The sequence below is a fragment of the Camellia sinensis genome, chromosome 5, assembly GCF_055761805.1.
Source record: "Camellia sinensis isolate YWXY chromosome 5, ASM5576180v1, whole genome shotgun sequence".
NCBI classification, from domain to species: Eukaryota; Viridiplantae; Streptophyta; class Magnoliopsida; order Ericales; family Theaceae; genus Camellia; species Camellia sinensis.
This window is the reverse complement of record NC_138965.1, coordinates 192,311,269-192,333,933: the sequence shown is the minus strand read 5'-3', so window position 1 is coordinate 192,333,933 and position 22,665 is coordinate 192,311,269. Positions and strand designations below refer to the sequence as shown.

General features: G+C 30.0%; 1 protein-coding gene across 1 annotated transcript; it reads right to left on the bottom strand.

Moving 5' to 3' along the window:
- Positions 1-4,150: 4,150 nt before the first annotated feature.
- Positions 4,151-16,651, bottom strand: LOC114285664 (GDT1-like protein 4). The gene is made up of 13 exons (XM_082870952.1): positions 16,371-16,651; positions 16,191-16,259; positions 10,839-10,898; positions 10,681-10,728; positions 9,232-9,320; positions 9,068-9,104; positions 8,943-8,990; positions 7,346-7,414; positions 6,748-6,792; positions 6,601-6,662; positions 5,908-5,980; positions 5,725-5,816; positions 4,151-4,530 (listed from the first exon to the last, which is right to left on the bottom strand). The coding sequence occupies exons 1-12, from the start codon at positions 16,389-16,391 to the stop codon at positions 5,745-5,747; spliced, it is 693 nt and encodes a 230-aa protein (XP_082727078.1). The 5' UTR covers positions 16,392-16,651; the 3' UTR covers positions 4,151-4,530; positions 5,725-5,744.
- Positions 16,652-22,665: the final 6,014 nt, after the last annotated feature.

Below are 22,665 nucleotides of genomic sequence, written 5' to 3'. Positions count from 1 at the left end.
TTCGACAGAATCACAATTCAAAACCTAGATCGATTAAAAGAAATGAGAGAGTGAGTGTGATATATGAGTGTGGGTGAGGGACCTTGGGCTAAAAAAAAATATTGTTATTCTCTTCTATTATTAAAAGTTCGAGAGGGATGTTAGATTAAATTTCCTTATAAATCTCCCTTTTGGGATACTTTTTTCTTTTTTGGGATAAAAAGTATTTTTTTAATTTAAAAATATTTCTTAACATTTTTTTTTTCTATTTTGGGATAAAAAGTATTTTTTAATTTAAAATTTTTTTTAACATATATTTTTGTCAAATTAATTTTTTTTAAATACCTATATAAATAAATTTTAAAAATTCAACCAAACATATTTATTACTACTATTTTTACTGTCAATTATAATATCATGCTTTGTCCCTTGGATTATGCCATGGCCCATTACAATCGGTAGCTAGCTAGGAATTTTTCGTTTTTTGTTTTCTTACCTTTTAATAATTGAGTGTCTGAATCAGCTGCAAATAGCTCAATTAATCTCGAGACTTTAAAATTAACGAAGAGATAAATTTTCAACAACATTTTAAAATAATTCAAATTCAAGAGCTTAAACTTTATTTTTAAAACCAATCATTAGGGTTGCCCGTAACCTTGCATGGATGCTCCAGCCACAGATTCAGACGTGGCCGCTTGGAGAATAAATAAAGGATAAGTATGGCCCAAGAAGAAGAATACTATCATTTTATGCCAACAAACAAACAAGACGCACATTGTTTTTATACAAGCCCCCAATGTCGAATATTCGTGGCATTTCATTTCAAGGATAAGATGTGTTATTAATATATAAATTTATATGTACACATCTCAAGTACATTGGTTTATTATGTATAATAATATAGACAATGTGCATGCAAGTTTCCATTTCAATTTTTTTTTCATTTGTCAAGTGTATTCTCCAATTGTTTAACTTATCTTCTAGGTTAAGGAGCACAAGAGAGACAAATATATATATATATATATATTTTTTTTTTTTCTAATCCTTGCAATATTTCCTTTTGTCCAAAATTTCATTGTATAATGTAGGTCTCTATAGGTGTTTCTATATATTTATTTTCAGTAATTTTATGTACAAAAAAAAAAAAAAAATTAGTAGATGAATAATTTATGTAATGAATAAGATCCATATCTAAAAGCAATGATCTCCGGTTTACAATGTGACTGACCTATACAGTTCGGTTGTGGACCTACTAGGGCTCCACTTTGATTATTTGAATTATTAATTTTTTAATTTTCATATATAACATAATCTTTTCACATAAGGTGAATATTACGTTTTATGAGTCCTACACTATATTTATGTGAAAATTATATCTAATTTTATAATTAATTTCTCTACAAATAAATAAACTGAGCAGAATTATAAAAGTTGATATTGATATAAACTATTATCATACACCACCAATGGCTAATTCAAAAGGTGGGTTGTTGGTAAACCAAACCATATGGAAGGTCGCAGAATGCCATGTTGTCTATTCAATTTGAGTGACATTATATGTATTAATTAATATATTAATTAGTATATTAATACTAATTATGATATTATTATTGACCTCAATCATTATATAAATTATAAATATCAAAAATATTTTAAATTATATCACATTATTAATTAATACATAGAGCATTGGTCATTCAACTTTGTTTATTTTGTTCTTCTATTCATTAAAAAGCATTAAATGTTATTTAATCTGTGGGTTTTGGGAAGATAGACATGGAACGTGGCAATAGAGAGAGAGAGATATATACGTCCCTTCAGTGAATCTGAGGGTTTTTTGAGGGTGTCCCTTGCGGTCTCCTAAAACGCAAAGCACTGTTTACAGGATTCATAGGAAAGTCTTGGTTTGATTTGTTTGACGACTCACCCATTTTGGGACTTTTCTGGAACTTTGAGAATATTTTGCATAGCCTAAATTTAGACATCTAAGGTTAGGATATTAAAATATTAAAAATTTTGAATAATTACAAATTCTCCTCTCATGAAACTTACAAAATCTTATTGTCAAAAAATTTCCTACAACTAACCTAACAGAAAAAAATAAAATTACTCAAATACCCACCACTAAGAAGTTATTTGGGATGAACGATATAAGTGCACTTTTTTATTATTTGGCTAAAAAAGTAAAGAAAAAAAATAGATATTTGGAATAACTTTTTGATTTTTTACGAAAAAAATATATATTAAAATATGTATGAAATACCAGAATTATCTTCCTACCCTTTTGACAGTGCACTAAGCACTGAGCACTTGTCACTTCCCCTCTCAATGCACTGAGCTGCATTGGTGCATTGTTTGACTTTCTTCTTCTTTTTTTCTCTTAATATGTCAATGAAGGGCAAAAATGTCCTTTTGCCCTCTGAGTATTCAGTCCCATTTTCTCGCCCAAACATTGTGAATAGTATAAATTTTTTTACTTTTTTAGCCTCCGTTTGGGAAGTGGGTTGACTTTTTGGCTATTTTAGCCTAGGGCTAAAAAGTCTGGTTTGGGAAGGATTTTTTGACTTTTTGACTTTTTTTGTGAGAGAGAAGTGTAATGATTATGGGTTGGAATTGATATTTTGTTTTTTTTTGGCTAAAATAGCTTATTTTGTTTTTTGTGACTGTTTTAGCCCCTAACCCACCAAAACCAACTTCTCAAACTATGCCTTAGTGACTTTTTAACTTTTTGTCTTTTTTAAATGATGCCAAACAAGCACTAAATCTCTCTTTTTACACTACCACAATATTCCTCAATCTTCCTCAGTGACACATCAAATGTTTGTAGACAATAATGACAATATTGATAAAATATATATATATATATATATATATATTTACATTTTCACGTAGCAGTGTGCAATTAACCTGGATTTTCTAATTTGGGCTGCCATTTTTTGAATCTCTAGTATGCAGCAATACAGTTACCATCACAGACATTGCTGTTATTACACATGTTTTTCTAGCCTTTTATACTGAAACTAAATTCAAGATGGATCATTCATGGACTTTGCTTTTGGATTTACTCTCTTCTCTATACTCTCCAATTACATTACAAATTCACTTGTGTTGTGGGTTTACGATAAGGTTGTGCCCAAGCCACATATATCTACTCAGAAGCAACAACAGCAGAAAGAGTTGCAAACACCAGCAGCAACTGCAAGCACCACCACCACAATGACGACAACGACAACAACAACAGCTTCCACAGATGCACCAACACCAACAAATTCCACAACAATTTCAGCAGCAACAAGTTGGGACAGGAATGAGTCGTGCTTATGTTGTTCAAGGTCCAAGCTAGTCACAGATTGTATATGCACTACTTTACATCTTTACCCGTATTCAAACGAAAAGCAAGTTCGTCAACATTACTTCAAATGATTGGTTATGTGTTCCATCATCAATACAATTAGGCAAACACTAATAAGTGTACTAGGGTATTGTTTAATATTTGAATGTGTAAAAAAGAATGCCCTTGGGAAGGTTAATGTTTTGCTCATATCTAACAACTCTGATGTCTACACCCTTTTTTTTTCTTTACTTCATTGAGGCCCAGAAGGCTAAACCCTCGTCCAACCTTCTCAAAATTTTCATCTACTTGTGTTACCAAACCAGTTTGTCAGCTTTTATCTACTCCTCCACGCTCTGCAGTATGTTCAAGCCACCCCAGCTTGACCAATACTAATTGACAGTGAAATTTAACATTCAACATGCATCAATGTCAATTAACCCTACTGTTTAAGCAACGTGGGATAATCCCAAGTTTTTTTTTAGTCCAAAATCCAGGGTTTACACCATGTTTGATAGTGCAGGGACAACCTTTTTTTAATAAAAGAAAATACAAAATTCCTTCCCAGGATTATGACTCCTGGAGCCAATCTAATTAATCAATCAAACAGCTTTAAGAAACACCAATTCCTTCTTTTACAAGGAACATACAAGGATTGCATTACACACTGCAGCAATGGAATCCAGAATTAGCACAATTTTCCCTGGAGTATCTTTAACAAGAGAGACCTTTTTCAAATAGACAACAATTTTGAATTAGATTTGTTTAGCCTCTAATATACGCATTAGAGGATGTACTTAAAAACCCATAGTTGTAGAACCAATCCATCAGTATAGAAAATTTTCTTTTCCAAGTGAAATCCAATAACATAGATAACAAAAATGGTTAATTTAGTGCATGGAATGATGCCCTATTAATACCTAAGTCAAGTCAAATATCCAGAAAAATTTATATCAAATAACCTATAAAAAAAAAATAAAAGATAAGTCTTGAGGCTAAAGGAACAAATTATCAATCCACTCCAAAATGCCAGCATGGAGTAACTTTGACCTTTGATCCTTGTAATAAAAATATATCATAGCTCTAAAAACCAGTTCTCTTCTGGTTATGTGAATCACCTTTATGACAAATATATGACCCTCCGCAGTGGTGAAAGGAAAAGAACCCTCACAATGTTGAAATGTATTTGCTCTTTAACCTTCACAATTATCCTTTGTTATCTGTATGAAAGCAATACACATAAGGGAGTCAGCAGTATACTTTTTAAAATTTGAGCTCTTACAAATTAAGGATTCGTTTGAAAATTGACTTTTTTGGTAACTTCTTAATTTTTTTACAAAAAGACGTGCAAAAAAATAAAAATAATGAGTTGACTTTTTGTATTGGCTAATTTAGCCAATTGCCAAAATGGTAGTGTCAGCTTCCTTTGTGCATGCCAAGGCAAGGCCAGTAGGGCTGTCAATAGGCCACTAAAATGGACGTACATTTTGTATTTCAATGAATTTGAATAGCAATCCGGTTTAGCAAACCCAACTAAAATCAAAACTTTTAACAGGCTTTACTGAAGTTGCCTCAAGGTGAGGCTAAGTCAATATGTATTGAGGCTTCAATTTTTAGATAATACTCCCCAAATACCTGCACAGTGCAGTCTGAGGTGGGCTACTAAAATGCCCCTTGTACGCCTTTTCCAAATAAGCATATAAGTATGCATATGAAGAGCTTGTCTTGGCTCTTGTTAAACTTAGTCGGTTTTAAACATAAAAAAGAAAAAAATCCTATTTCACTTCCAATGAGGGTCTTTCTCTGCAGTGAAATCTTTGATATCTCAAGGAGAAAAGTATTTACACCTTCATATCTAAATTTTAATTTTTTTTGTACTATTTTAAAATATTTAATTTATTTACTGAATAGAAAATTTTAAAATTCAAAATACTTATGCCTCAACTCCTTAATGCTTACACCTACCCTCACAAAGGATAAAACGCATCACATTACACTTCGCCTTTAAAAACTTTAATCATATCATACTTTAATCTAAGTAAATCAATCTGATTGATATCTGATATTGTAATAATATATTATATAAAAAGGATGAATAGAAAAATTCTTAAGGTAGTATATGGTATAATATTAATATAGATCTTAAAAACCCTTATTTTCATATTACTCTCGGATTGGATAGAACTCAGATCATGGATTTTGGTAAATTCTAATTAAGGTAGTATTACAAAACATACTTGGATTTGAATTTGATTTTGAATCATGGAATGTGTACTCAGATTCAGATCTTGTCGGATCAGCACTTAATCTGACTCATCGACAGCCCCAAAGGCCAGTAACTATTCTGACGCCACCATCCTAGCATCTATCTTATTAAAGATGTGTACCATGATGATAATGTTGGTAATACTAACCATTAGCAATGTTACAGACATCATGACTCAACAGTCGCAAGGAAGGATTGGATTCCAAAAATTATGAAGAGAGCCCCACCTGAGAGTGCAACCTGCATCAGAATCAAGACTACATGGTTACAGCTAATTTAACAAAAAGGACATCAAATGTGATACAACAAAAATGAAAATTTTGTAAATTACAAATTTCTCAGATATCTGAGATGCCAAGCTCTTTCCTCCCAGGACAGCAGCAGTAGTGCACAATGCTTGTCCTCTGTTAAAGGCAAAACATAATCAGTCCAACATAATAAAAATTAAATGTCATTTTATTACCTTAACTCTAAAGAGTATCACAGATATTTTCTCAAGATTGTAATGTAAACAAAATTAGTGAGAGTCTGAGAGACATTGTTAACTCAGAACTAGTGCCAGGAAAGGTCACACATTCCAGGTGAAATTGAAAACCTAAGTATGATTTTCGCTCAGGTGAAAAAAGGAGGGTGCTAACAAATGTTTGCCGCCAGTTTTAGGGTTTCATGCAACCAAGAAATTTGTGTCCGTAAAGGTCCTGTCAATCTTTTAAGTAACAATCATCAATTCATGAAAGATCCAAAGGGTCCAATATACTGTCCTAGCATCATTAATCACAAACCTATGTGGGCACGAGGGTAGATGTGTATCTGTGCATGTGGGCTAGTGCGGTGGTGGGTGTGGCTGGTTTACAACTGTGCATGAGAGAGAGAGTGTTTTCAAATTTGCAGTGTTTTTTTTTTTTTTTTCCCTTGATAAGACAAATTTCGTCACAAGGAAAAAGAAATTTATCAAAAAAAAAAAAAAAAAAAAACCTAAGACCCAAAACAACTCATATATAAGCAGAGAGAATTGTAGACTTACAAGATTCCACCAAGGACAACACCAAGTGGGTTCTCATCTGCAGCCAAGCCGATGGTAGCTATCTGAAAAGGTATATGCGCAGTGTAAAATAGCAAGCAAAAGTGGTAGTTACATGTGAAATATACACATAAATGTTCTCATGGTTACCTGACTTTTGTCACCCCATTCACCAAAGAAAGTAATGGAAAATGCCTGTAAAATGGTCATGATCATTGTCGTCAAATTGTGAATCGTGAATCGCTTTGCTAAAATAGTGAATCATGAATCTTAAGATTCACTTTATTTAGCATAATATATAACTTTATATATGGATATACATATAAAGCTACACATGTAGTATTTAAAATGAAATAAATATCAATATAATTAAATTATACATATACATATATTTATCAATAAATAAATATATATATATATATATATATGTATATACATATGAAATCACATATATCAATATAATTGTTGATCTCTTTTTTTGGTGAAAAAGATGTCCTTCCATGCATTTTGCAAACAGAATTGAGTAGCATTGAGTAGCAGTGAATTGCAATTGAATTGTAAGATTCACTTAATTTAAGATTCAATTAAACTGTATGAATCAAATCATTTTGCTTAAAAGTCATATCAAATCGTATGAATAGAATTCTGAATCGTAAGATTCTAACAACCATGGTCATGATACATAGATCAAATAACTAGTAGCAGCATGTTAGCCTTGTCGAAGTAAACAATTGATAGAAATCATAACCTTTAGAAAGATGGGTGAGAAGAACTGAGTGAGAAATTGTCGCCTTTCCTTTTTTAAATCGTCATTAGCCTGAAAGAACATAATACAGATTGATGTCTTCAACACACCAAACAGAATGGATCCGATAAATCCATATACCAGAGTTCAAATTCTAATTGCTTGATGAGATTGAAAACCAAATTCATGATGACCAAACCAATAAAATAAGGACAATGAGAGTCCAAATTGACCATGCACTTGTCATGTGAAAACAGTTAATGAAAAATATTCATAAATCAACTTGGCTCTGTAACAAAAAATTTAATTCTCTGTACCAAAATTGACCATGCACTTTCTACTTTCCACAATATGATAAGCTGTTTTTGTGTTTTTTTAGATTTTCAGTCATTATATATATATATATATATATCTATTCATGGAATAAGCGACGTGATGATCCAAAGGTTCTTATTCATGGAATTCTAGGGCTTAGTTTAGGATTTTGTTGAATCATCATGGTTCTAGTATGAATATGACGTTTCAATCGATTTATAGGGTCTTAACAAGAGAATTCCTATCAATAATAAAGGAAAAAATAGTACAGCCATTCAAGACGCCAAGCAAGTGTCCTCCCCTACACAATGATTTTGGATAGTGAAAGCCTTAATAGATTGGATGATAGGTATGGGAATTTGAATAAATAGACTAATGAAGTTCCAGGAATTGTCTTGTTCCCCCTTCTACTGCTTTTTGGTATGTAGATGGTTTGCTAAGGGGGTTCAATGTTTCTACTTGTAAAGAGCTCCTCTGTGTATTAACTTATAGTACTAACAGGCGAAAACATAAATTAACTTGTACAGCACATCTCTGCATGTAATTTCTATAACTCGTGATCTCCATGCAAACAAAGAACCAACATATTGAGAATTCCTTTTCCCTTTCTAATGCAAAGAATAAGTTATTATATCACATACGATGGGAAACAGAAATTTTCAACCTACAAAATAGACACCATTCTCTTTGTATCTACTAGTGCGTTAATATATCAAGAGCCCACAAACAAAACTTAAAAAGATGTTGTGCAGAAATTTCACAAACTAAAAGATGGCCCAAAGCACCAGCTCATGGTCATTCACCCCATTATTGTGTACAGAACATAGTCATGGACCCAACAATACAATTGCTTTAGTTTATCCTTTCAGTACTAGTGATTCATGCAATTTCTATAACTCTTTTAGTGAGGGAGTTGCTTAGTCATATTTTAAACAGGAAAAGTAGATTGGGAATCTTGCACACAAAAAAGACAATAAACAGATATTGCATCCCCTGAAATTTTTTAGTAGTTATCACATAACCAGTTTTAAAATGGTCTAAAGACAAAGAAACAAAACATAGCAAGACAGTGTCAGTATCTGGTCAGCCAGAGATACAAAGCAAGAGGAACAAAATGACAATGACAATAATAATAATAATAATAATAAGTAGAAGAAGAAGAAAAAGTAGAATAATAAGTAGGAGCTAGAAAAATCAAATAGAATGCAAACAAAATATTCTGGTCCCCTTGGTCAAAGGAACCAGTGTCACCACATTTCATGCACAAGGCTGTCATTCATTTTACCTTTTTACCCTGTTTTGTACTTCCTTTATTAGCTCTCCAATCAGCATCCTAGTAGCACCAGAATGGTAACGGTTAGAAAGCACATGATGAAAATATAGAATAACTCAGGGGAAAGAAAAACAAACCAATTTCGCTTCAACTTCAGCCAATTCTTCAGCCTCCCTGGAGAGTGAAACAACATCAGTCTTTAATAGAAGCAAATCAAAGTGTACAAGATGAAGGTAATCAAAACTAATGGCTATTCAAAATGACAGTGAAGGAGGCAAACGGACAATAAATAATTCATTACCCTTCTCCTTTAACTACGTCCCACAAAGACCATAGACCAAACCCCAAAAACAACAATGTTGTTACGTGATGAGTCCATTTACGAGAGATCTGCAAGGTTTACAATTGCTGACATAGTATAAACCAATTACAAGAAAACAAGAACAAAGAAATAAAACAAAGGGACAATAGTCTGCCTTAAACACTCACCACCACCACCACCACCACAACAACAACAAAAAAGTGTGCTCAACAATTCTAGAAAAAATATACAAGAACTTGACCGCCGTTTGCAGCAGAAATTATAGAATAAATCACATATGACTTAAGCTTCATTTTGTCTTCTAGAATAGAAATCATACAATATCATACACAAACTAGGAATGCAACCATTATAGATCAAACCATAGTTTTCAAATCGGGATTCGAATCGTGAATCAAAATGGTATTATACCGAATTGTGCATCAAACCGAATCGTGAATCATAAAGATTCGGTCACCTTTTTTTAATTACATACAAAAGATATCTACACACTTAGATATTAAATATATCTAATAAATATGAAATATTTAGAGTTAAATCAATAAAAATATTGTTTTAAATGATGATCATGTGGTCTGGGTAAGAAATTAACACGGGTTCCCATGTTTACCAATTCATCTTTTCCCTTTTAGATACTATTTCTTATCAACCGTTCTTAATAAAGAAAGCAAACAAAGACAAACTTTCAATTTCAAGTAACAATAACTCAACAACAATATTTTAACTTTTTACAAGGTTAAAAAACCAAAATCTTCGAGCTTTTTCAAAAATCTCCCTTGATGTCCTCAAAAAATTCATTTTGTAAATGCAAGTACTTATTAGATAAAATTAAATATGTAAGCCTAGAATATTGTAGAGAGAGAAAGTAATTTTTTTTTTCTACTAAGGTTTAAGTATTTTAGAGTAAATAGGGAGGGAGAAAGTCAAAAGATGATATATAGTAATCCTAGAGACCTTAAAAAAGCTGTGTGAACCCTTTTCGAACAATAAAAAACCAAAAAAAAAAAGCCAAATATCAATTTTAGCAAATCAAATCAATTCACGATTCACCTACGATTCATAGCTATTTGCGATTCACACAACCTGTTTGAATCGATTACCTACTGAATCAAATCGAATCGTACGATTCGAATCGTACGATTCAAATCGCGAATCATAATAACAAAGGATCAAACATATAATAAACCTGCCTTTAACTTATTTATTAGTTCTAAAGATAGGTTTTATTGGCTCAAGGGATCCTGTGTCACCCTGTCCCCAAAAAAGTCATGTCCATTGGATCATATCTTGGGATTCATACCCCAAGATTCTCAGAATCCAATAGTTGAGTGTTTTGGGACAGAGAAACAAGAAGATTTGGACAATGGATCCTTAGCCCAAATCAGTAACACGTCCTCTGTGAGCATCCAAAAGTTAAGCCACTCTTACCAGATTTGGAGCAGCCCAGCCAACAACAGCAGAAAGAATAGTCATCACCTACAGATCAACAAAAATTTTCTCTGATTGTAAGACATCAAAAAATGAGGAAGAGGTCATTGGTCAACAACCAAGCAAATATAGATAAGAAGTAGCAAGAAAATACTTACAATCAAAGCTGTTAAACACCCTGACAGGACGAGTCTCCTAGGGTAGCGCATTGCCAATATCTAAACAAACAAGCATCATAATGTCAAATTAACATATGGAAAGAAAATCCAGGAAAATAGCAATGTCTAAAAAAAAATATCACATGGCGCAGAGTTCACCAGCATGCTATAATTGCCCTTATAAATCAATATATTATCAAAATGTGCAAATGAAGCTAGAAGTGGATCTTCCTGTTTGGCAAGTTAGGTGTTTGCCAGATTCCAGGAATTAGTTCAAGAATAATTAAAGAATGCTTCTCATCAAGCACATTGAGATGGGATTAGACTCTTAGAGAAAACAGGTATGTTGTATGACAATGGTTTTCATAAGTGGACGGGGGTTCAGTTAAATGTTTCTGGACAACTATTTATAGAATTGTTAACCGGACAATGCTCATTCCTTCAGTACAAATGAACTCAAAAACTTGTGGTATGAATTTTAAGTACAAGCTGCTAAGAGCAATGAGAAGTGAGCGTTTTAGTAATGCAATCTTTAATGATACAATCATCTAGACCATCAATGCACTATTTCCATTGTGAAGGCAAAACTCCCAACACTCACACTTTAGCAAACATCGAAGACAAGTTTCTCCTCCAAAAAGTACACATTGGTTAACTTGATATGCATTAGTTTATTCGTCTTTCTGACACCAGACAAAATTAAAATTGCCCTCATATTTCCTATACCAATGGGCTAGCTAAGATGGTTTATCCAAAGTTTGTAGGCCCTCAAGTTTTCCTGAGTGCATTCCAACAACTTTTCCCAAGCAAAAAGAAACATTTGTTACAGACTTACAGTGCATGTTAATGGTAATTGCATGATGCCAATGCCTAACACCATGCCAAATTCCCCCCACACACACAGACAAAAACAAAAAACAAAAAAAAAACACTCTTGTCTGTAATATAATATACCAATCACCATGTTAATCAAAGTATATTTAAATCCATATTCTTCATTAGGGCATGTGTTTGGACAAATTCATTGATGATATAAAATATCGGCCAAAGAATGTCTACACCAAGGCTTACAAGCATAAAGCATCCTAATGACTGGATGTAAACATACTTTAATATTATCCAAAATGAGAAAATGATACAATAAAATCAAAGCAAGAAAATTCCATTCACAGATGCAAAATTTCCAAATATTTTTAGCTCCAGTGCCCCAGTTGCATACGTAGGTGGAAGTTAAAGCAATTATGGCCCCGTTTGGTAGAGCTATGAAAAAGTGATTATAGATTACAGCTTAATAGATTATTCCTTAATAGATTATGACTTATAGCTATGATTCAGTGTTTTTTAAGGCGAAAAGCGAACCGAGGCGACAAGGTCTCCTAACGCCTAAACGCGAGGCGACGAGGCGAGGTGAGGGCTTCATCGAATCGAGGCGACTAGAAATGATATTTTTTAAAAATAAATGGTATAGACAAAAATATAAATATTTTCAAGAACCATCATGCAGTTATCATTCCAAATACTAAGGTCTCATTTGGGAACAAACTAATTTAGTAACTTTTTGGCTATTTGGCTAAAATATGAGCTAAAAAAAACTAGTATGTTTGGGATGAGTTTTTGACTTTTTACGAAAAGATGTACAAAAAGTAGAGAGAAAAGAGAATATTTGACTTTTTGGTATGAGTTGTTGGCTTTTTGGCTAATTTAGTAACTTTTTGACTTTTTGGCTAAAATGGAGGGTTCCCAAACGAGGCCTAAATATCCATAAACAAGCAATTCAATGTTTCAGCATAAAGAAATTAAAGAACATATTTTAACAACATTAAAGAACATAAAGAAATTAAAATAGTTGAAATTAATTGAATTAAAATAATTAATTGAATAACCAGGAAATTAAAATAACTAGGAAATTAATTGAATTAAAATAAACAAATTAATTGAATTAAACAAATTAATTGAATTAATTGAATTAAAATAATTAATTGAATAACCAGGAAATTAATTGAATTAAAATAAACAAATTAATTGAATTAAACAAATTAATTCAATTAAAATAATTAATTGAATAACCAGGAAATTAAAATAACCAAGAAATTAATTGAATTAATTGAATTAAAATAAACAAATTAATTGAATTAATTGAATTAAACAAATTAATTGAATTAAAATAATTAATTGAATAACTAAGAAATTAAAATAACTAGGAAATTAATTGAATTAATTGAAATGTTAACACGGAAAAAAAAATAATTGAATTAATTGAACAAAAAAATTATTTTTAAAATAATTGAATTAATTGTAAAAATTAATTTTTGCGAATTAAAAATTAATTTTAAAAAATAATTGAATTAATTTTAACACTGGGTTCAATAGTGAACCCAAGTGAAGTCGAAGGAAAGCAGAAAAAAATGAACAAAGGAAGAACAGGGGGGAAGAAGGGGGGGTCCGACAGTGAACCCAGGTGGAGTCGAAGGGAAGAAGAAGAAGAAGAAGAAGAAGAAGAAGGAACTCACCTGTAACGACGTCCGAAGAAGGAAGACGAAGACCCAGGAGGTGAAGTCGACTTCGGTATGCCTTTCAATGTCAACCCAGGAGGTGAACTCAACTGTAATGACTGCGATCTAGGGTTTGGACTTCTCATTTAGTAGAAAGCAACTATAAAACTAATTAACTTTGTCGATGAAGGGCCCAGATGACTTAAACTGAAATCAGGCAAAAAACTGGCAAAGCATCGCTTCGTTTCACGTCACGCTTCATCGCCTAAGCCTCGCTTCAGGCGCTTCTTCATCGCCTCACCATTTCGCCTCGCCTCAGGGTGCGTGAAGCGCTAAAGCCTCGCCTCGCTTAGCGCTTAGGCTCGCCTCTGATAACACTGCCTATGAACATAAGCTGTTAACCTATTTGGTTCAGCTGTGGAATTATGGATTTAGGCAGCTGAGTAGTGTTTGGTTAATAAACTGTAAAATAACTTTTTATTGTGTAATTGTCCTTTTTGCCCTTACATGATATAAAAATGATTATTTTGTCATTTTTTTCAGTTTTAATTTAAAAAAATTATTTCATTAATAAAAGTTCATATAATTAATATTACAAAAATTATCATTTCATTAATAGTATTAATTAGTATAAAATTATTTCATTTTTTCATTATAATTTAATTAGTGTCAATTTTAATTAGCATCAATTAATACTAAAATTATTAATAGTATCAATTAGTATAAAATTATTTCATTTTTTCATTATAAATTAATTAGTGTCAATTTTAATTAGCATCAATTAATACTAAAATTATTAATCGTACCAATTAGTATAATTTTTTTCATTTTTTCATTATAAATTAATTAGTGTCAATTAATGGCTTAATTAGCATCAATTATTATTTTTTGTTCATTAATTATTATTATTTTTATTAAAAAAAACACTGAAAACCTCCACACACACACAAGAAAACTGAAAACCCTAGTTCCAACGGGCACATCAAGAAAAAACTGAGGAAGATGGGGATTGATCCTCTCACCCACAAGCCACTACCTACTTCTCCAACGGATCATGATCAACCCCAACAAGAACAACCACAAGAAGATCAACAACCACCACTGCCATCTTTAACTTGTAAAATCTCTGAAGTGGCAGTGGGTCAAAACAGTGAAATAGAGACATCATTAGAGTCATCCATTACTGAAGAGGCCAAACACAAAGAGAAAGAGGATGACATAAACATAGAAGGCCCATTTGACTCATTAATGGATGTCAATAATGGGTTTTGCACAGATGATATCCCATTGATTGAACCCCATGAGATCAATCTGCTACCACCATGTACTACTGCTCCTTCAAGATCTAAAATCTGTGTGGATTTGAGGTGACATTCCACCCTCCGAACCCAAGATCTACGACGAAAAACCCTAGGTACGGCGCCATGGGTGTAGCAAATTGAGACAAAGACAGAGACAAAGAGCGAGGGAGAGAGAGAGAGAAAAGAGAGATTTTTGGTTCATGTTCGTGCGAGAGAGAGAACTCTGGTTTGCCGAAAATCGCCAGACAGTTTCGTGCAAGAGACAAAAATGAGAGTGTTTTGATTTATATACATGGTACACTTATAATAACTTGAAATTGTGAGGGGCATTTAAGTCATTTTGCCCCTCAAATTGTAGATGTCCGCTTAAGCTGATTGGAAAAGTTTCTCCTCTCCCACTCAAAGAAAAAGCTAATTTTTGACTTATAAAAAGTTATAATCTGTATTATTAAGCTAAACCAAACACACCAAAATAACTTAAATTAAGTTAAAAGCTTAAATAAGCCAAAAATAACCCCTACCAAACAAAGCCTATAGCAAGCTAAAAAGGGAGAGGGAAAGTGTATCAGTATTACTTACAGTGAAAACAATAAATAAATTAAAATTAAAACAAAAACAAAAAAACACTTGTCTTCCTTGTCATAACATCAAACTAGCAAGCCAGGCAGTTTATTTTATCAGTCAATTGAAGAAAAAAAGAATCAGCCATTCCAATACGAGAACCAAACAAACAATCTTGGAAAGATCTAGAAGAATATTAGGTAAAGAAAATAGAATTAATTCTCAGCCTTGTAAACCTGTGGAAATCAGGAACCATGTTCTCATTCTTCCCCACCCACAAAAAAAGAAAACGAAGAAAAGCTCTACAGTTTGATTCTTACCACCCAGATTCTCACATTTTATATAATAAACCTAGAAAACCTATAAATTGTTGAACCCCTAGAAAAGTAAAATATGCCAAATTAAGCCTTTTGAAAGAGCAAGGGCATCATGGGTCTACTCCAATACATCTCACAGTTCTCTCCGCATGTACAGCATGCATTTTCTTTTCTTTCAAAATTTAATTAACCTTTTAATCCCTTTTAGCAATTTACTCTGCTTCCAAATTGTTCTATGCAGGTAAGTAAATAGGAATAAAAACGTAAAGGTAAATTACACTGACTTCGTCTACGGTTTATAAAGGAAAAAATAAATAAAGTAAAACCCACAAATTTGGTCTAATTACACTTTACATTAGACTACTATAAGATTTGAATTCACATAAATCTTAACCCATTCTACATCAATAATTTCTTAGCCGTATGGATGGAAAGCTCATGTCTTTATCTTATTAATCTGTAAACTTAAAAGAGCAAAACCTAGCCCAACCCAATCAAGAAAAAAGAAAAAGAAAAGATAGAAGCAAACAATCGTATCTCCCCTGTACCCATTGATGTTAATATGAGTTCCCAATAACAAATCAATTACATTCACTCAAATCAAACACTAAACAAAATTAAACAATCAGATCGGAAAAAAAAAAAAAAAAAAAAAAGGCATAATCACAGTAACTAACTAACCGCGGCGGCGAAGAAAGTCTTGTCACCGATCTCGGAGAGCACGGTCATGGCAAAAGACTTGGTGAAACCCTAAATCAACAAATAAATAACTCAGCATTAATCAATCCGAACCCAAATCAAAAACCCGCAAACACAATACAAGCAAAAGCGATAGAAAAATAAAGTTGGAACTAAAATTACTTGAGCAACAGAGAGACTCATGGTTGCAAAACCCTAGAGATTTGGGAGAGAGATGAGAGAGGAGGAGAGGGCACTGAGTCAGAGAGTATACATACAACTACAATTGTAGTTGTATGTATAGGTTGTTGAATGAGAGAGAGAGAGAGAGAGAGAGAGAGATGAGAGTTGTTGCGAGCTCTGACTCTGGGGCGAGAGAGAGAGAGAGAGTCGTTGATGAATAAGGGCATATACTTGGTAAAATCATTGGGTGGTGTTGGAGTGTTACCTGACTACGTTTCACTAGGTGCGTATTAGATATATCGATTTACTTAAACTAATCGAATCGATTTGATTTGCCACATTTTAGATAGGTGTGTGATAAGGAACGGACGGTTATATATTAATTTTTTTAATTTGTTTAATTTTAAATAGATAGTGAATTTGAGATTCCTTTCACCGCAATTGAACTATCAAATCGCGAGTACTCGTAATAATTTATAAGATTTTTTGTTTTTAATTTATTTAGATATTTATTTGTATTTTCAATTAAAAAAAATTTAATATTATGTTAAATATATTCTGTTCAAAAATAATTTTTAACTTGAATATATTTTTTAAATTGGAAAAAATAAATGTATTATTTGTCTATATTTTTTTATTTTTAATCTAATTTTAAAAATAATAAATAAAAACGATGATAGATTCTAGTTAATTTTTGTTTTCAAAAACAAATATATATGTAATAATACAGAGACATACAAATCTTTACTACTACTTTATTCATGATTTTAGTGGTTTGAATTATTTTTACATTTTAAGAACCACATATTGTAATACTTTCTCTAGATGAAACCTGTTGTGATTGTAATATGTGGATGATGTATGCAGTGATTGTAATATTTTAAAATTTTAATTTTCTTTCTTTGGATGAGGCATGCAGTGATTGTAATACTTTTTTAAGTCATTGACTATAATACTTTTTTTCTTTTTTTTTTTTGAGAAAATGCACCGGTTGAATTATGTTGAAAATTTATAAAATTTTAAATTGCCAAACCGATTCGCATCCATCCATCAATCCATCAATTCGTTCAATTTAGATCCGCCGGATTGACGGATGGATGCGGATTGATTTTCTCTAATCTACCAATTTGACGGACGAATAACAGACTGAAGGTTTTGTGGCCGTAACTGACTCGCGTACATCCCTACGTCTCACATTAATCACAATTTATTATATATTTTTATGTTCCTTAATTATTTAATAAAAAATTGTAAATTTTATTTTCTTTATTATTCATAATAACATTAAAGTGGGTTTGATTTTAGTTTTTTGAATTTAGCTTTTTTTGAAATTGAGTTTTTTTTTCGTCTTTTTTTATTTTTAATGAATACTTTAAAAATTTTAAGTATTTTTACTTAGATGTATCTAAAAAGTAAAATATTTGTGAAAAATATTTTAAAAAATTAATAAATACACAAAAATATGAAAAATATACTGAAATTTTGTATTTTTTATTTTTGGTATTTATTGAATTCTTTAAAAAAATTATAAAAATTAAACTTTTTAAGTGTATTTATTTTAAGTATGTTTAAAAACTAAAAAAATTACTTAAAATATAAAAAAAATTCAATAAAAATTAAAAAAATACAAAATATAAGAAAATAAAATTTTTTAAAACGTATTTTTAAAAAATTGAAAACAAATATGATCATTGGAACATCGGGCCAAGACCAATCAATTTTGCCGGCTTTACCAATCACAGTAAGATTGGAACATCGGGCCAAGACCAATCAGTAACCTCTCATGTAGTTGTCAACTGGAATGAAGGTGCCTTTAGATGACAACAAAATAACTGAGACTTCAGAATTTGAAGGAGTTTTATAAGTATATTCTTGTCGCTTACTGTTTTTTTTTTATTTTTTATAAATTTCTAGATGTTATGGTTATAATTATTAAATTAATATAATATTTTTTTAAATAAAGAAAATTGTATTTTAAAAAAAAATTAGAGTTTAATCATTATAATAAAATAAATTATAAATTTTAACTTTATCAAGTTTTGTTTTAAATTTTTTATTTATTTTTAATCTACACTATTTGTCTATTTTTACTAAATAAAACTAATAGAAAATAGGTATTTTAATTATTTATTAAACTTAATAAAAAAATAATATTTTATGTACACCTATATTGAATTTAATGTCTAAAATATTCTTTTTGTATTAATTTTACTTAACAAAAATATACAAATGATTTAAATTGAAAATCAATAAAAATAAATAAATTTAAATTGATAAAAATAAAAAATTATAATTTATTTTTTCATATGAGCAAGAATGTTTTCTATAATTTTTCCAAAAACAAATTATAAATATTTGGGAAGATGGTTTGTGGCTATTTTAGCCACAAAAGACCAAATAGCCTATTTTAACCACAACAAATAAAATATCACATCCAATCCATAATCATTGCACTCTTCTCTCACAAAAAATGTCAAAAAAGTTAAAAAATCAAAAAGTCATTTTCAAACTAAATTTTTTAGTCTAGGCTAAAATAATTTAAAAAAATTAAAAAGGCAAAAAGTAAACCCACTTTCCAAACGAAGCCATAGTAGAATAATAATAAACGAATTGGATGAAAGTGGACCGTGATGGCACCAATGGGAGAGTGATTACCAATAACAAGTGAGTGGTGTGTATTACTTTTGTTTGTTGGTTTGAGGGTGAAGTTTATAATATAAAAATAAAATAAAAATAAAAAATTATTAATTAGGCTTCGTTTGTCATTCACATGTTTTTTCAATTTTTTTATTTTATTTTAATATTTTTTTAAAATTTATGTCCAAAAAAAAAAATTTGTATGTCAAAGAAAGAAAAATATAAAAAAAAAAAATAGCAAAGAATTAAAGATCTAAGAAAAATTAACTAAAGATTAAAAAAAAAATAGTCAACTTGTTTTTTTATTTGTATTTAGTGATTTTTTTTTTTTTTTTTTTGCCTAATCAAGTAAAACTTAAAAGATAAAAAAATAAAAATAAAAATCTATGAAAAAGTCACTGTACAGTAAAGAAAATTTAAAATTTAAAATATTGCTCATTTTAATAATGTGCTAAGTGTTACATTATTTAATAATAAAAAATCTATTCACTATGTTTGATTTTAAATTATTAAATATAATTTTTGATTTTTTGTATTTTTATTTCTTTTAATATTTTAATTAATATTTTATTTTTATTTTTTATGCACCTAACTAAAATGTACTTCAAAAATAAAATATTAATAATAATACTACGTCATCGTTAACAAATAATATCATCATCCAATCATAATATATCATATAAGAAAAGTGAATCCTACCCTCTAGTTGTAACTAGTCTAACTCATCCCATTAGTTGACACACATATACATAGTCATCTAACCATCTTTAAAAGAAAAGTTAGGTACATCCAAAAAAATGGTTAAAATATGGGGAAGAAAAAAAATTCACTAAGAATAACAAAACACAAAAAATAAAAAATTCAAAAATGTAAAAATGTAAAAATTATATTTAAGAATTGATAACCAAACTGGGTGATTTAATTTATTAATAGGTCTTGCTGGTGAGTGGTTCTATTGTACAAGAAAAATGTAAAATAATAATAATAATAATAATAATAACATTAACATGAGACACTCTTAATTGAATTTAAAATTTTTTAATTAAAATTAATACATTTTCTTAATATTTTTACTTATTTTCAATATTTTGTTTTCTCTTCAATCCTTATGTTAAGTAAGGCCAATGCTAACAAATGCTCAAGAACATTCTTTAGCATTTGCCTTTATTATTAATTTGTATAATATTACACATTTATTAATAAATGTGATCTTAGAGAAAAAGCAAAATTGATTAGGATTTCAGATTACTTTAATAGACTATCACCCACTTTTGGTTTGATTTTGATATATTGTTTGTCAGCTATTTGAAGTTGGTTTTGTTATTGATGTTTTTATTAAAAAAAAAGGATAATTGAAAAAAGATTGTATAAATTCACATTAACAAGATACCTTTTAGTGTTTCTTAAGAAATAATTACTGATATATTTTGATTTAATGTGATTTGCATTAATTATATTGCAAGTTTATAATAATTAATTGTTAAAATAGAATTAATAGCATTTAATAAAACATACTATTAAAATCTTTTTTAAATTTTAATACAATACATACCCAAAGTTTCTACTTGAACTTCTACTAAAAAATCAATCGCATGATCAAATTCATTCTAGATGTAAGTTTTACTATACAATAATTGAATCCAAAGCACATGTGATCTTTCTAAACAAAATTCATGGTAAGCATTTGGCGATTCTTTTGTCTTTTTTTTTTTTTTGTGCATTTTTTAATTAGAAATAATTGTTTTTAAATGCATCAAAAGACCCCCAAAAAAATAATAATAAGACAAAAAAACAGTTTCCAAATTAGACCTTTAATCAAAAGTCTTAGGCATTTTCTCTCTCAAACAAATGTAGGGCCTGCATACTTCTATGATGCAATTACAAAAAAGTTGTTGTGGCCTTAAATTTAGAATTGGTTTTGATAGCACAAAGGTCAACTAAACATACAACTACGTAGGTTTCACCGTCTTATATATCATTATTTATACAGTCACTTTTTTTAATTAAAATTTGATTACATAGGCTGCATGTGCTCAAAAGAAGATTAGTATCTTCAATTTGACCCCATTCAATTTTATTTAATTTGGATAATTTGTCTCCATGCATGGTGTTTTTTTATGTGTGCGCTTTTGATTTTAGACAAGTAAAATTATTTTAATAAAACAAAACATATTAATATAATACAAAAATACTTCAGACCACTAATTAGTGGGTCCCACCCATTGTCACAGTGTGGTTGTGTCTTTTTTTTTTTTTTAAGTGTGTGTCAACTCATTAGTGATGTTTTAAAACACCACTTTTAATAGTATGTAGCATTACTGAATATAATATAAGCACACTATGATTTGCATTAAAGCTCTATTGAAAAGTACACAAAAAAAATCACCAAATTGACCTTCATTGAGCCCTTTTGTGTAGTGGGTGACACCTTTTACTTTTTTTTAAGTAAAAGATTATATTTGTTCGTTTTCATATTATAAATGCTTTTTAAAAAGCAAGGGTATGGAAAATTGGAAAGCAACTTTTGCTCAATGGTTGGGGGTTTATCATCCTACCCTAGAAAGTTCACATGCGGGCACCAAAAACATACATACTGTTGGTGAATATTATAGAAAATTACTAAAATAAAATATATTAAAATTATAATAAATGTGAAATTTCTGTATATTATAATAACCAACACATACAAACAATTTTTTTTTATTTTATATATTTTAAAGTGTGTATTATATATAAGTTATTATAGTTTAAGATATGATCAGGGCTGGTCCTAAGATTTAGGGGCCCAAGGTAAACTTCAGAAATGGAGCCCTCTTACATTGGAAAAAAAAAAAAAAGCTCATGGATAAAACGATAAATTACAATTTTTTTATTTGTTTGTAGCCACAAAAAAATTTACTTGCACATATAATCATTAAAATTATAAACAAAAATTTAATTTCATATATTAAAATAAAAAACAATCATTACAAATACTTTTAAAAAAATAAAAATCTAGTCTCGTTGCTTTTTTTTGGGTCTCATGTTCAATTGGGTCTATAGTATTTGACCTTTTTTTTTTTAATATCTAAAACACAAAATTATATTTGAGAACTCTTATTTTCAACTCCAATTTGGAGGCTCAAGACGCAGACCTCTCTTGCCTACTCTCAGAGGGCCGGCCCTGATAATGTTAGGATACACACATTCACGTTATATACATACTTGTACATAAATGTATATAATATATCTATATCTTCTATTTGCACAAAGTGTATATTACTATTTGACAATTTTTTTTATTTTTTTATATCTTTTGAGTGCTCCTAGACTAGAAATGATTAAAAATAAAAATATTTTTTTAAAAAAAATTACGAAAGATAATAAAAAATTAAAAAAAGGGCAATCTATTAACCCTTTTCAATTCATTTTCAAAAAAATTAAGATTTAGAGTTTAAAAGCTCTTAAGAAGTTTCAAAAAAAAAAAAAAAAGCATACAATTTAAAAAAGCGACGCAGATGTACCTATGTATGCATGCAAGCACATATACATCACCACAGGTAATTAAAAAAGTCAAAATAACACAGTACATCCTACGTTATCAACTTTTATTAATTTAAATTTTAAAATTATATATTGCAAAATAGAATAACATAAGATATAATTGTGAAGGAGGACC

Excerpts from the sequence above, each read along its gene's own strand:
- LOC114285664 (XM_082870952.1), bottom strand. The coding sequence starts at position 16,391 with ATGAGTCTCTCTGTTGCTCAA. Across the intron at positions 16,260-16,370 it reads TGAGTCTCTCTGTTGCTCAA|GGTTTCACCAAGTCTTTTGC; the intron begins GTAATTTTAGTT and ends TTGTTGATTTAG. Across the intron at positions 6,793-7,345 it reads TCTCACCCATCTTTCTAAAG|GCATTTTCCATTACTTTCTT; the intron begins GTTATGATTTCT and ends ACCATTTTACAG.